The 16281-nt window shown below is 44.6% G+C and overlaps 2 protein-coding genes across 3 annotated transcripts in view; one reads left to right on the top strand and one right to left on the bottom strand.

The window, feature by feature from the left end:
- The window catches only part of LOC144146967 (uncharacterized), a 494123-nt gene that overhangs the window by 200445 nt on the left and 277397 nt on the right, over positions 1–16281 (bottom strand). The window lies entirely within an intron of this gene.
- On the top strand, positions 1800–16049 carry LOC144145108 (uncharacterized). The gene is made up of 5 exons (XM_077676609.1): positions 1800–2015; positions 10265–10395; positions 11245–11312; positions 12811–12894; positions 15779–16049. The coding sequence occupies exons 1-5, from the start codon at positions 1911–1913 to the stop codon at positions 15916–15918; spliced, it is 528 nt and encodes a 175-aa protein (XP_077532735.1). The 5' UTR covers positions 1800–1910; the 3' UTR covers positions 15919–16049.

Here is a 16281-nt window from a genome sequence, read left to right as displayed (position 1 = left end):
AAACGACTTCAACAGGATGGCAATTGACGTCCAGCAACGCCCGCTGACGCAGCTACTGGCGCGCGACTTCGCCGGTCTCATGCGGTTGCTCGCCCTCTCCTGAGGGCCCGCGCGTTGACGCCGAACGACGCCGACGATCGCGCGACGCGTGATTTCGCGTCCATGTGGTTAGGACTTTGTTGTGGCTGCTTTATTGATTCTCTTTTAGTTTTGTCATTGGTGCTTCACCTGTTCGCCTGCTGCCACGATGTGGGTAGGTGTGGAGTTTGGTTTCAGCCTTTTTTCTCACGTACAATTTGGTTTTTATGGAAAGAAACTTCTTGGGCGTTCGCACCTTTTTATTTTTTTATTGGCTGTGAGTTGCGGTGTCGGGTTTAGGGCGATATTGTGTGTTTTATTTTGTTAGTCGTCGTGTTACAGCGAGCAAAATAGTAAACTGAATTCTGCTCCCGCGTCCCCGGTTTTAAAATTGGAAGTTTCATTTCGTCGTTCATTCTGTGAGCAGGAAAGTGGTAAAAATATTCTCTTTCATCGCAAGAAATAACCACATAACAGCTTTGCAACTGCAGTTGCAAAGCTGTCCTCACGACAGAATTATCTTGTTCGACTGTTGGCTGTTGTGTAGACAGATTCATGTATCGCGACATATTTTGCCACGGCAGCCGCATCTGTAGTGACGACAAGAATCTGTCGTCACGACAGCCGGCTTTGCTACTACAGCATTTTTGTCGTGGTCCTGTTGCAACTACAGACGTCACGACAGCATTTATGCATCTGTAGTTACTACAAGATTCTGTCGTCACGACAGCCAGCTTTGCTACTACAGCATTTTTGTCGTAGTCTTGTAGTAACGACAGACGTCACGACAGCTGGCTATGTCACGACAGCATGATGGCTGTCGTGACGACAGGTAGTTCTGTTGTGACTACAGGAATGTTTGTCGTTGAGAAGATTGACTCTGTCGTTACGACAGAAATGTGTGTCGTAACAACAGAAAGCTTTGTCGTAACGACAGGAATTCTGTCGTAACTACAGAAATTGTGTCGTACGACAGGAATTCTTGTTGGGTTTCTGTCGTATTCCTGTTGACATTTTCGACTGGGCGTAAACGCGCCTAGAGTGGTCGAAACATGGCCTGGGGACTCCGGACTACAATTTGCGCTAGTAATCCCGCAATGTTTACATATCACTTCAGTGTCCCTTTAAAGGACTGAGTGATGAGTCGTGACTCTCGTGTTTCTGGTACGGTATTGTGGGGGTTTAGGCGGAGCCACTCACTGCCTACAAGTATATGCAAGGCTAAATCCACCCCATCAAACAACAAATAAGAATACTGCTGCTGCAAGTGAACTGAATTGTATAAAACCAATTCAAGACCACCAGTGTATTTATTCTCTGTTTCGATGGTCAACGGGTCGAAAACAACGAAGTTGTGTAGGAACGCTGAAATGAGAACATAGCAACGTACTAAACATCGTAAAATGTGATTACGAACTGCAGAAAAAGCTCGGCCTTTTTTATAACAGTGCACACACACGTTTGTGATATATCCACGTGGCTCAAAAACACGTACAGGCAGCCAAGGGCTCAAGCAAAAAACAAGGGCAAGTCACATGATGTGCATATTCACAAAGCTGAACACAGCTGTGGGAAAACCAAACTGCGTAGGTTGCTGTGTAAAACAACACAAAGCACGGTAATTGGGTGCTTGAAGGACACCTAATGTTTTCGTTTTTATCGGAAAAATATTTTCATTAAAAACGCTCACTGCAGGAAATATCGGTTCTGATTGGGCATACTTTCGGTATGGCTCAAGCAGCGACGCCTTTAAAAGCTACTGCTTAAGCCAGCAGATCATTACTGAGCTTTGCGCCCAATTCTGAGTTAGAGACTGCGGCATCACGGGCGAAATGATTGCACTTTTGTCTCTACTGGTCCTTTGCATCTTCAAGCCAATGGCAGCAAAGGCGGAAGTATGCGGCGGCAATTCTGGTCCACCATGCAACATTTCGTTGGTAAGAAAACTTATCGCTCGCTGCACTCAGAAAAAGAAAAAAAATGTTCTGCGGTTATAAAGGAGTATAGCAGAACATTACATAAACAGAAAAGAGTTAACTTAGAAATAATCCCGGCAATCCATCATTAATGTGGGTTTAGCCAGTGCGGTTCTTCGAGGATTGCTCAGTGATAAAATTCGCATTTCATGCTAAGTAGCCCTAGGGAATCTTCAGTACACAGCAGAAAGAGCATGATAAATAAACACAGATTATTAAGCCGGCTTGGGTTTTAGCTTCGCCAATTGTTTTGCCTAAAATCGAAAAGAAGTACAAAAGGGCCGTGATCTTGTTGATAAATATTTAAAAGCGGTAATTCACGCGTTGCGAAGTGGTCCAGTCATGTGTTTCTTACAAGAATGGAGTACAAGCAACTCTTGTTGGCAATTATTCCGGCGATGTCCGGCTAAGCGGTACAGCGGTCCTCGCAGACTGGGGATAAGACGCATGACTTGCAGTTTCTTTACTGGAACATCGTTCAGCTCCCGATTACACTGGTTTATGTTACGCGCTAAGAGGCAGCAGGTTGCTGAGTGTACTCGGCAGCCCTACAACCGGCTACGCGTACACTTCACTTAAATCACATGTTCATAATTTCTGAAAAACATTTCGTGATCTGAGCAGTGGTTTGTCTTTGAACTGCTCCATGAACTTTCACAGCAATGCGCGGTAGACCACCACCTCTCCCTTTCAGGCCTGCAGGCAACAAACTTTCATACTGCCCAAGACAGTTTTCACACTTGCCAACAGACTCAATACCAACCTGAAACACAGTCAAGAGGGCAGAAGTTGAACATCAAAAGATTTTTTCTAACAATACTATGCTGTATCACGCTGTTCTGTGGCTGAAAGGATTGAACAAATCCTTTTTTTATGTCACCTTACTAATTAAGCTCACCAGGATCCTGCACGTCCGAAGCGTGAAGATAAATAACTAGAACGGGGTCTAGAAATCAGATGCTGGAAGAATTGCAAAAACTACGCGACCGCAAAACCTTTGCAAAACACGATTTGTTCGTTTGAAAATTAGCCAAACGCATAGAAACGGCCTGTTCGATTATTGTCAGAATATTCGCAGTCTACGAAAATTTTACTGCGCTACATTTGATCGCAATGAATTACCAACTAGCCCAGTCTATAGCTTTACTCAGGAGGAAGGTTACCGCACAGACCTTACACCGTTGCGTGATAGACAACCCGCCGTTGACAGCAAGTAGCAATCTATTCCTTCGTTGAATTTCTAATAAGCGTGGTGGTGAAAGGCAATAAATCTCGGTTTAGAGGAACGGACGATGAATTTCGTGATTAGGGTATAAAAGTTGAAACTAGTAGAACCCAACGCGACAATGGCTACGTTGTATCATGAGGCCGTTGACAGTTTCAACGAGTACGTCCACCAAGCAAAATGTCAGGCTGACACGGAGCACTCGCTTGTAACGAGGACGCATACTTGTTACAAGCTCGTTACAAGCTTGTTACAAGCTTGTTACAAGCTTGTAACGAGGACGCATACGAGGAAGCTTGTAACGAGGACGCATACGCTTGTAACGAGGACGTATACTTCACACGGGTCATTGGTCAGGTGAAACAAAGTATATTTTGCTTTTGGAGCAGTTAGTAACTGCTTATCCGGAAATTATCAAAACCAAAAGGAAAAATAGCTGCGATCTAGTTCATTGCTAACATGAATACATCCAGCGAAGCTGACGTGCCCACGTGGCTTCACTTCTTATTTTTATAAAGAAGGCTTATTTTTATGAGGGATATATACAAAACGGCTTACAATTTTTTTCTATTTTGGGAGGTATTAACCGCATTAGCTCAAAAAACTACTCGCAATCATTGGTAGTCGGTAATTAATCTACTTTTGTGTGATTGATGGAACGAAATTATAACAGAATTATCCTATCAGGCAGAAATGTGGATGCTGCAAGGCAATTTTCACGGTGGTTTCGGCGAATCTGGTGCAGCTGCTCGAACGGGATTGGAATCAGTACTTTTTTTGTGTAGTTGGTTGCAGGGTTTTAAAAAAAAAGAATTTGTGAGTGTCGCGAAGGGACCCACGGAGTGCGAAGTGTCTTCACGAACACCTTTTTTTCTGCGGGAAACTATCTGAGAAGAACAGACCTGTGCAATGATTCGCAAATAATACGTGTAAATAAACTCGCCTTTCTTCAAGTATACCATCATTTTTTCGCGCATGCCGTCGACCATAAGCCAGTAATCTTTTTATCTTCAACCATCGACTGACCGATCCCCCTTTGGATCGAATCCTGCAATTTCAACTCCTGTCACAGAAGTGCACAAGAGCTGTCAATACTATTTTCAATTGCAAATCAATATATTTGAAGAATGTAGTTTGCATGCGTTTCGATAGTCGCTGGGCATTCAATGCGCGGTTCAATGGTATCTGATATCGCAATGGAGTTTTGAACACTAAATGTATGTGTGGGCGCCTCGAACTTGAAAAAAAAGTTGAGAAGTTGGATTTTCCCGAGCAATTGAGAAATGGCACATATTCCGCGTACGGCAAAGGGTGTTTCATAGAACAATGCAGTATATATCTAAACACAGCAGTATTTGTCCAAACCTTACCACGTAACGTTAGCATGAATAATTTTTCATCTTCTCTTACATTCTCAGGGTGCTATAATTTTGCGACTATTCTCAAACGCGACAAATGGTTTCTGTCACTTCCACTGCACAGTGATTTTTTTTATCCTTCATTTTCTGTTTCAATATACGACGCGGGGGAGGTCCAACACAAAAAGCTTCAAGCACGAGATAATCCCCAGCGCGCCAACTCTGCCAACGGAGCAGCGTCACGGGGCGGCCTCTCTCGCATCCACCGTGGTCCCACGTAATTCGCGCCAGCAGCGCCAAATCCTCCCCTAGTAGTACGTGGCCTCTGAGAAACGTTGCATTAATCGCCATGGCAACGAGTGGCGAGGGGGGAAAGGGCGTTTGCTGACGTCGCGGACGCTGCTGACGTCATTTATCCCGCGGCAGCCAGGCCGTGCCGCCGCGCGCCGGCCCCTGAACCGACGCTCGTCCAATTTTCGCGTCTGCCGCCGGTCGCTGCCTCATGGGCCGCACGGCAATGGCACCAGGCGCGAAAGTTGGACGAGCGGCGCGAGCGGCGCCGATGACTCGAAATGGCCGCCGCCCGTCATTTGTTATGTGTGCAGTAACGTGTTTAATAATTGAACGAAGAAAACATGTAGGTAATGTGTCAAATTGTTGTCTTTGTGGCGATCATAATTGGAGTGTTTCACAAACATTATTTTTGCTATGCATTTATTCAAAATTCATATGAGCACGTCTTTGATTCGAAGTCATGAAAACGCATGTACTACACCAATATATTGCACATACATTTTATGTACACAGTATTGGACTAAGCAAAAATATGACATATGCAAATTTAGGCATACAACATTGTACAATAGGGAAAAAACGTGCTACATACACATTTACAATAGCACGGTTAGGCGGGCTAGTTGGTATTCTGAATTCATGGCTGTAACTTTTGCGCAACTTTACACGATGACAGGTACAGGTCTTCGAGTCCCTTTTTGTATCGGTCTCCGTCTAAAGTTGCGCAAAAGTTAAAGCCATGAATACACATTTAGGTACACAATACTTGATTACGAAAGAAGAACTTCGAAAGTTCTAGTCCCTTCACAGATTTTTTTTCGCGCACACCGCGGCGGGAGAAGAAAAGAACTTGAAAGTTCCACTCAATGTATACTTATTTCTTGGGCTCACCTCGAGACAGGAATGTTCTTTAGACATTAAAAAAATTCGTTTCAGTTCAGAGACACAATAATTGGGAATCTATATGTTAAAAGAAAGCACGCACACGTATGCTTCAAGCCCTGCCTTTCGGGCGAGTTAACGCAAACTCTGAAAGAAAGCGTTGACCCGCCCATTAACCTGCATACACTTCCGAGAAATCATGTTCACACCAACAAAATGCAGCCATAAAAAACTGTTGCAACACAATGACCGCACTGTAGACACTCTTTGCTGGATTATATCTACGTACAAAAACAATGCCCAACCATGTGCACGTCGTAGAACACAGAACACAAATCGAACGCACCCGTCTTTTCTTTTAATGGCGCGTGAATTAACAGTCTGCTTACCGGGGGTGGGAAGGAAGGCGGGGGGGGGGGAGAGACACCCAGAAAAAAAAAGAAGCTTTCCTGTATTTTAAGCCGCAGATATCGGCCAGGTTGTTACAAGCTACCCTCTAACTCGCGTCTGGGCAGCGCCTCTTATCTCATCCTGTCCGATACGGCATGACCATTCTAACTTCAGAACTATGGAACACCAAACCCATTCGCGATAAGATGACAAGGCGCGGGCGCGCAGTTTAGATTGAACAGCAAAGCCGGCAATGCTACTTGGTTTTATTTATTTTTTAATGAGCGAAACGCTTGCAATGGCGGCTGCAGACAACGCATGTATTACGGTTTGGCCTTCCACTGCTTCATGTGAAAATCGACTTGCATTGAACACCGCGGAGTTACGTCAGATTTTTCGGAGCTCTGAAGCAACGCTTGGCAGTAGTTTCGCCGCAAATATACGTTTTGGAGCAAGACGGGGGAGGAAAAAATGCTTAGGGCGCAGCACCTCCACGCCATCAATCGCTGTGGTAGTAGGTACGCCGTGAAAGGCAAGAAGCGCGTACAGTTGAGCTTGCCTTCTTTGTGAGCAGGTGTGTCGTGATGACATTGGATGGATGGAGGAGAGTCACCGGAGGAAACGTCCAATGAAGTCGCAAACCATCCTTGACTTGGGGCCCAAACCTAGACTCATACCTGCTGCACGAAACAACAAAAAATACCTTGATAAGTATACTGAATCGACGTTGCAGCAGTTACTAAGGCAATCATCAAAAAGCGGCAATGCCACCACAAATTGATCTTGCGAGCAAGTGTGTGCGTGCCAAAGACGCGTTTACTTCTACTAAAACTTTGCGTACCTGCACAGCTGGGATATATTTGCACATTAGTTTCCACGCCAACACGAGTGACATGTCTCATTAACTTCACGTTACATGCGCGAATTATTTTGAAAACAGAAGAGTGCAATCAGTCGGCTTTTAAAGAATTCACTATAACTTGTACAAAGCTAATTTGCTTACCTGTCGTCTTTGGAGAAGGCGAGAAACTTGGTCGAACTGTACCGCCCTGTGTTGCTGCACCACAGAGCTGCGCCGGAGTGGTAACACTCCTTCCTCCGCTGCCCCATATTTAGAATACATTCGAATGTATTTTATAATGCAGCGAAACTTTCCGCCCGTGGAAGCGTTTAGGCAACCCGCGCAACCCTTCGCACGCCGGCTCGCTCACGCACGTACCGAACTGGCCCGCCGTGCGCGCCGATAGAAAGAAAAAAAAAATATTGGCGCCGGTGAGCTGTTGCGCATGCGTGAGGAGGCGCGGAAGCGTTGACGGTGTGGAAGGAAAGAAACATTGAGGGAAAGGGAAGGGCCACGCCGCAGCACCGTGCCGCTAGGATCGCCACAATTTCGGAAACCGAGACTAGCCAAAGTCGCCGACCAGTGGCAGCGTCGCCACCGATTGCGCGAGCATACCGTTTCCACATACTGTGTCTCGACCAGTAGACACAAAAGGGCAGCGAGGTTCCTCTGGCGTCAATTTATGGGAGCGTGAGGCAATCGTGAACAAGAGAGTGATAGCGGCATGTGCGTTGTACTGCTAGGCCGCGCTGTACTGCTAGGCCGCGCCTGCGCTGTGCGCCGTCTCGACAGCACACGCCGCGCAACCATACGGCGCAGCGATTAGTTTTGGCCACCACTCCCGTGGTCCGTATACTTCAGCTCACATCTCGACGTTGACGTTTTGCGGCCTGCGCACTTTCGGCTTGGCCTCCAAAATTTTCAGACGCACTTCAACTGTAGTTTTGTTTGCGCTAAATCGTGGGGATATGTATGAAAAGTTCTGGAGGTTCCAGAAGTTTTAAACGGTTTTCCTTAAATAAGCTCACATCTGGACGTTGGCTTTTCGCGGCCTGCGCATTTTCGGCTTGGCCTCCAAAATTTTCAGACACACTTCACCTGTAGTTTTTTTTGCGCTAAATCGTGGGGATATGTATGAAAAGTTCTGGAGGTTCCAGAAATTTTAAACGATTTTCCTTATATAAACCTTTTATGCGAGTATCCTCAGAACTTTCGGCGAAAAGTTTGAATTGCTGTTATCTTTTTGAAGCCTGTGTTTGGGTGGCTGGCGCCGCGGGGCTGTTTGGGTTCGTAAGGCGGCGTGACTCCGGTGTCTGGATATGGTGACATCGGACCAGATACGACGATAATGCAGGTCCATAACGTTTTCTCCACTTAAAAAACACCCACCAGAGAAATACCGCATAATACATATTTCCTTTAATTTGTAAATCACCCCTCTGGCTAATGTAGCTGACCTTGTACGTCCCACAAGGAAACGTCTGAAATATGGGTATACGCCTCTCCTCTTCTATATTATCTGTACGGTACTCAACCACACAAAATGTACGTTAACATATGTGTAGTACAGTAATGCTTAAGAGCATCGTGAATTTTTTTGTTTCTTCCATATCGGAAGAAACAAAAAGTACTTCTAGCTTGAGCCACATTTTTTCGGTCATTGCACATTTCAGTCAAAGGGTGTGGCAAGTGCGCTTCCTAGCATTACTTGTGCTGCCTGGAGATAGAACTGGAGCGTAGTACCACTTGCAGTTATTGCAAGTGAGAAAAGTTGCTTTGACGTGTATTAAGGACAGAAAATGTATTACGTACGCTCATTTTCTTAAAAGAGGAGGAAGGCATGAGAGTAGTTCTTTCCTTCTCATTGCTTCGAGTAGTCTTTTCAATATTTTTTAGTTGTGTGTGATATGTAGGGCGGCGTTAAGAAAAATGAAAAAATAATAATTCGTATGGTTTACACACCCATATTTTCAAGGAAAGTATGTAGCACCAACCATAAGAAATCGATTTCGTGACAAATTACTTATTGTGCAGTTTCCGGTCACAGTACTCTGCTAACGCGCCCACTGAGCATATGACGCCGGCAGCCCGTTTATTATCATTACATTGGCGGCAATAAAGAGCGCGTCAGTACTGCTGCGTTTATGGGAAGCGTATAAAACATTCTACTTATGTTTCTGCATTTCAGAACCCCCGTATTGTTACACGGTGGCATAATAGATGAGACAATTCGTTGTTGATGGCAAAGTCATCTCTTGACAAAGAGACGGCATTCATGTATTTACATTATGTACACTTTAGTAAAAAGTTTCTAAGCCAAGCCAAAAGTTCGCAGGCCTCAAAAAATTCAACGTACAAGCTTACGTCCCGAGCGGGGCAAAAATGTTTCATGCTGGAGAGCTGTCGAAAACACCTTTCTGTCTTACTGTCATAAAGCATTTTCGTCACATTTAAAGCTAAAGCTTATTCTTTGAAGTCTTTGTCGTCGAGACGGCTCAGCATTGGCATATAAAATTTTGACGAAGCCTGTACATGGCGGCCATGACCGAGCGCGCGCAGGCTGCGAACCAGCCACTGCCATGTCCTCATCGGGGGTGTGTCCTGGAACCACGAGGCATTCCCACCTATGTTCCGCAACTTTATTACTGAAAAGCACACTACTGACAAGTTTTGCCTATGCACTGACACAGGAAAAATAACATGGGTGATCATGTGCGTATACCACGCAGCTGTCTTCCAATATCGGTAGCAATATATGCGTGGTTCTCTCTGCTTTGGTTTCATTATTTTTTCGTCACATTATAGTGCCATCGTCACATTATAGCCATTACACATAGATGAATTGAAACGATATTGCCGCCGTACTCTTACCTTATCGTTTATTATAATGCGTTTATACAAAGAGACTTATGACAATGGAAAGCAATAGCCCCTTGCCCGAACAGCAATCGAAGCTAGTATTTATGTAGCCCCATTGCATCCTGCTTGTAACCCCTTAGACAGGATTCACCGGTGGTTTCAAATCGCCGATGTAGAATTAACACGATTTTGTGTTTCTTTCTTCGAGACACAACGTACGCGATTATTTGCGAGCCAATTCACAGCTGGCGTCTTCCAAATTCTCGAGTTAACTGTCGTGGACTGGGGTAACCTCAGGAAATGTTCATCGGGGCGTTATTACAATCAAGACAAAATATTTTTATGTTCTGCTTCTATTCAGGTGTACGCGGCATTCCAAACCGCCTACCTCGATGCCATAACTCCGAATATCACCCAGGATTGCGTTGTCCTTGTTCGCGAGGAGAACAACAAGAATACCATCACTCTCTACTTCAAAAACGGAACAGTATCGTAAGAATATATACAATTTCTTTTTTTATTGTTTTGAAGTGTATTTTCCTATTACCTCCTTATAACGCTCAGCCCAAATCCCTTCATATGCTGCATTCGGGAAGAAGTGGTATGTCTATTGCCACAAACTTTATATACATATGATCTTTCAATAACGGTTACGCTTGAAGAAATTGCATTCTACTTCGAAGAATTGTTCACTGAGGTGTCTGTCGGTCTGCCTTCTACGAGTACATAGAAATCCGTGTAGCGCGAGATGTTCTGATATCAAAAGTTGATATCCCTCACACCAAGAGCCGTGAGGGATGAGCCATGCGACATGCCACAATTAGGCGGGTTCAGTTCAGGGTTCAGGTGGGTTCAGGCGGGTTTAGGGACCCACGTAGTCGGCGCTTATGGGTCTTTCAACAATTATCGCCTATCAGGCGCCCAATACTTCACTGCACTCAAGCCACCACTATTTCATTTATACTTTTCCAGCTCCTTCGCTTTCTGCCGGCTATATTTGTTGCTCTGTATTTGCAAGCCAACTTTCATTGAAATTCGTCAAATTTACAAAAAGAGATATTGAGCGGCTCCAGCCGAACACTGCCACGCGTATTCGTAACCCTTGACGCCGCTTGCATAAAACACCAAATATAAAACGAGGTTCAATATAAAGCTGTATTGCTTTTTCCTATTCAGCTAGCCTGCTATATAAACGCACATATGGTCTCAAAAACAGCTTAAAATAGAATATACATATAGTACGAAATCTATTATTTGTTTTTTATGCTCACACATTGAATGAGCATCCTATAGTTGTGTTGGAAGTGCTCCTGAAGACAAAACTTGTGTTGCTGCTTTCAGATTTGCGTTCACAGAGACGTATACGTTTACAGGTGAACCAGATTTGGTCAATATCACTGTCGACACTGGTAAGTACAACTCTGCATTTGGTGAGCTTTCCAAAAAGGTCATGAAGTAAATCGTGGTTTATTAGTTTTGCTGTGCCACGTCCAAAACGACGTTTTTATTATACGGCCCGTCCGACGCCCCATGCGCCACGGCACCTGTCAAAGGTTTGTCAAGCTATATCAATATTTTAAAAGACAAGATATCGCAAGCATGCTCTACAATCTAAAAAAGGAACACACTGTGGAAGTAATTACGATGAGCTATACAAATTCACTCGTTCTGGCTAAGCGTGTTGGACATAAAAAAGCAGCCATTGCCGTGAGCCACAAGTATGACCTGTGAAGCATTTTAGCCCTCGAAATTCAATTCACACAGAATTTAGGTAAAAAGGTTTGGCAAATTCTATTTCAATGGCCCTGTATCCCAGTCGTGCTCAGTGCAATTCCGCCTCCCCCTCATGGAACGAACGAGCCGGAAGTGGACGAGACCCTAGCTTCACTATCCCTGCGCTTGTCCTTAATCTTTAACCTATCCGCTTCTTTGGGATACAAGGGTGTGGAAAATAGTTGACATTTGGAGAACACAGTTGCTTCCTTTTCAAATTGGGGGAGCCCTGCAACGAACGAATCAAAAGCTCTACTCAGTAAGCTGAGTCGGAGAGTTGACGAAGAACGTGCATAAATTACCAATATGTTTAAACATGCACACAAAACAGATCTCCTGCAATGTAGGTAGAGTAGTACTTGAAAGAGAGAATGGATGAACTTGTCAGTGCTTGTCAGAACTGTTATAATGCAAAAGCGCTCGCGTGTATTAAAAATCACGCTCTCTGTGCCAATAACAAGTAAAGTATAAACTGATCCGTCAATTCTGTGTGGAGTAATGTGACAGAATATGAATGAGAACCCTATAAAGAAATTTGGAATAAAAATTAGCTCACTTTAACGAAGCATGCATAGAATAATGAAGGAAGGACTCGGGCGGATGGGAACGACACGTTTTGGGGTTTAAAGCAGCTCTAGGTGATATTAGCTAAAACTACCAGATAGAAGCGGCGTTGTGCTGACACCTTTGTACCAGCACAGTTTGAAAATCGATGCCCAGAGACGTGCCTTTAAGCCAAGGATGACGGCTAACTCAACTGGGGGATGAGAAAAGAAAATTCCGGGCTTATAACAATTGAGGTTGCAGAGGATAGGAGTGGTTGGAAGCTATACAGTGATGTCTTCGTATGGATATTGACTGTGGCAGTCGGATAATTACGAGGGATTAACTGTTTCTTTATTGCAGTACTCACATTTTATTCAACACCACTCACAATTACAATATAATAGCAATTTTGGTTCCAATAAATGAGTTCGCCATTATTTGGGGGCACAATAATAACGCAAAACGAAGCCGCAGCAGATAAAATCAGCGCCCCCTATTTTAATGCTTGATTTCTGCTCGGCGAAATGGTGATAGCAATACAAGCAACTACTCCCCCACTCAGTTTCTTGTTGCAATTCATATTTCCAGACGCCAGCAAGCATTATCAATACAAGATGCTGTATGCTGACTCCAAAGCCTGTTTTGTGTTGGATTTCAATCCTGCACACGTTGGTAAGAAACGTTTACAGCTCAAAAGCAAGGGTGGTCATAGCCTTGCTGTTGTCGATTTTAATCATTCCTTTGCAGCTAAAAAATGCGCTATAAAGACTGAGCATAAAAATTCATCATTTAGACACTTCCAAGTCGTATAGGAGCGGTTTGTTATATAAAATTGCGGCCGAAGCTGCAGAACTGCGTCAGCTGTTGATGCATTCTTCGAATTTCAATGAGGGACAGAAAACAGACAGTGATCACCGCACAAGGGATCACTAGCAGAAAATTGTATTCAAAGGAACGGATAAATACACATGAAGTCAGCCGCCTATTTTTGTTAGGAGTACTCTGATATCATAGCTCGATGATGAATTCTCCTGAAAGAAGGTTGGAGTAATAACAACGAAGCCAGGTAGGGAAAAAGATATCGTCCAGTAAGCCGCGGTACATATCACGTGCCGACACCGATGACCGTACGCCTCTTCTAGCCAATTCAGTCCTGTCGAGCCACATCTGATCAGAGCAGATCCTTGGTTCTGCAAAATATCCGTATTAATAAGAAATTCCCGGGGGTGTCAAGGCGTCCCAGCAGCTTCGGGATTTCACGAATCCAAGAAAACTCTCCTTCCATCCCAGTGCCCGAGCAGGTGTACAGGCTACATGTACACGGTATTCTCTACACCAATAAACACATGCCCTGCACGATAGGCCCCTCCAGCCTGACGCGGTGCAATGTCAGGACGACTGAACGTTGTTATCATCATCATCAGCCTCTCTACGACAGCTGCAGGTTAAAGTCCCCTCCCGTAGATCTCCAATGTTGTACAAGAACAACGTTGTACAATTGCCGGTTCAGATTTAGAGTCCTCCCTGCCAGCACTTTGCTTTATCCAAGTTAAATTTGGGAGTAAGGCGGGCAATGACGGAGCTGAAACATTGAACCCCTTGTCGCCGACAAGTTCATTCCTCTAATGTTCACGCACTCCAGTAATTCATGCCACATTCACTTTTACGATACTTGGCAATGAATATGGTGAATGAGTCTGGAAGCTTCGATGACTACCATGACAACGACAGACGGCTCTGGTCTAACACTAATCGCTAAGTGGTTTATTACGCTAACTAAAGAGAATCTAGCGTTGCCACTACACGGCTATGGTATATATGCCACGTATCTCATTGCTTTTCTGCTAATGTCATGGGAATACGATAGTCTTCGTCCGACTGGGCAACCTTGAAACTTCTCTCTCCCGCTCTGCCGTCCCTCTCTTTTTTCGTTTATTCAAAAACCAAAGACTGCCTCTTCTGATTGAATTTTCCTGCGTTCGCTTTACTTGGGCCCAACAGGTTGGCTCTCCTTGAGGCTCCCAATTTAGGGAGTACAACTTCAGGGCTTTAGGTTAGCAGTTCCACGAAAAATTCCTGTTGTTGCACTAGTACTGTTTTGTGATAAAAAAGGTGACTGATGTTATAATAAATAAAAAACACAAGAATGATAACCTGGAATATGAAGCCCTGTCACAAAAGTAGCAGCACGGTGCTCGAGCATTCACCACCTGCGCAGGCTCCTCTTTCACGCCTCAGCGTGGTGTCCCAACAAGTTCTTGGAATGCGTTTCTATTATACCTAGACGTCACCACGCACTACCGACTCCTCCGCGGGCATTACCGCCACCGACCGTGTAGCAAAAGGCCACGTGGCCGCAACTTGTGGCGCCTCCTGCAACGACACTGCCTTCCGCAAAGAACCAAGCTTCCTACCACGCACCCATACGTTTGTTACATCACACTGCAAGCATTGTAATCAAAGAAGATGCATACTTTCATTCACTTTATGTGCGTCCACACGACCCATTTACCTTTTCTGTACCCACACAACTGCAAACAGGTCATATGTAGCACGTACAGCCACGAATAACGTTTATGGATTAGGCAAATGGCAATTTTAGGTTAATTCTCTTCCTATAGCAACTTGAGAAACTGTCGAATGTATGAGAGATGCCGTATAAGTACTGAACTAATGAAAACTGCCGCCCATTGTAATTTGGGCTGCCATGCAGCAGAGAAATAACTCGAAATTAGTGATTTTGTGGTCCGTATACTTCTGCTCTTGGGTGTACCTGGTGGTTCAAAAAATACCCGCACGGGCCCTTGCAGTCACGAAGCCATATGGGCCTAGTCCATCTCTCACCCTATATTCCAGTTTCGAGAAATAAAGTGTTTTTCTTTCCCTCCCTCTCGCGAGCTCCGCATTCACCTCCCGTTACCGGAGTAGCACAGGAGTTTTTGTTCTTAACTCACGGCCATTCGCAGTTCCCGAATCGACAGGGAATAAGCAGCTTTCAGGGGCTAATGTTCCTGCTGCGCAAAATTCCCCAAACTATGAATTGGAAATACAGAGGTTGCAGAACAGCGCCTGCCACGTGATACCTTAACGCGATGGCACTTGAATAGAACATGTGCCTAGCAGCCGAGCAGAACCGTGAATCTAGGGAAGCTGTGAAGTATGCCACTCTGCTTGCTTGTTTTATTCCCGGAGTTCGACGAAAAAACGAAAGGAAGAGACACTCGCCGAACTATTTTGGGCCAGAACACAAAGAATCGAACGCTAAAAAGAGACGCTAATACGAGGTAATAGGAAACAACTTGCGACTTCTTAAAAAGCATCTCCACGCTTTCTCCTTCGGAGCACGTAATCATACCTAAGTGCTTAGAATGCTGTCTCTCATTTTCACAATATATTTATATGTGTGTTTACAACACATACACACATGAGTGCGCGGGAAAAGAAACACGTGTCGTTTTTATGCAAAATATTTGCAAAGGCGTTTATTCGCTTTTCTGACCTTGGTTCCAAAGCATGGTATTGAAATCGTGTTGGAATGCGTTTTTGGGCCACGCAGGCTGCCGTCTCTGGATGTTCGAGAACGCAACAAGCTCACAGATCACAGCATGCAGGGAGGTCCACGCCGAGGCCTGCCCTGGGACTATCTATTACACGTGGGATGAAGAATCGTGTCCTAGTATTCTGGAGGGTGCCTAATGCTTCGAAGCAAGTTTTGCTTTTGGTTGGCATGACACACGTCTCGGTTTCAGGAGTACTAGCGCAAGGAAGATGTAGCGCATTTTAATATTATCACATATGTCGTTGTATTGCATTTACCAGACAAAATAAAAGCCTTCTTTATTAGTTTTATTATTATTATGATTCATGTAGATTTAGAGGGGTTTTAGTTACTTGCGCGAAGTCTTGAGCACCGCCATTATTGTTAGACATCAGTTCTTTCTTTACCTGATATTCTCTTCGCAGACTGTTACTTTCTGCGAGGAGACACCAGCACCGGAACAAATATTGTCGCCTTTTGTGAGGGTGGTCTTAGTCGAGAAGGGACATCACCGTTGAGAT

The sequence above is a fragment of the Haemaphysalis longicornis genome, unplaced genomic scaffold (assembly GCF_048455015.1).
Source record: "Haemaphysalis longicornis isolate Haplotype H1 unplaced genomic scaffold, Haemaphysalis longicornis Haplotype H1 scaffold_7, whole genome shotgun sequence".
In the NCBI taxonomy this organism is placed as follows: Eukaryota; Metazoa; Arthropoda; class Arachnida; order Ixodida; family Ixodidae; genus Haemaphysalis; species Haemaphysalis longicornis.
Note: the sequence above shows the minus strand (reverse complement) of the source record. Positions and strands in the feature narration are given on the sequence as shown.

What these genes read in the sequence shown, in the direction of transcription:
- LOC144145108 (XM_077676609.1), top strand. Translation starts at nt 1,911, where the DNA reads ATGATTGCACTTTTGTCTCTACTGGTCCTTTGCATCTTCAAGCCAATG. An exon ending in CACCATGCAACATTTCGTTG is followed by an intron (nt 2,016 to 10,264) that starts GTAAGAAAACTT and finishes GCTTCTATTCAG; the next exon opens with GTGTACGCGGCATTCCAAAC. An exon ending in TTCAAAAACGGAACAGTATC is followed by an intron (nt 10,396 to 11,244) that starts GTAAGAATATAT and finishes TGCTGCTTTCAG; the next exon opens with ATTTGCGTTCACAGAGACGT.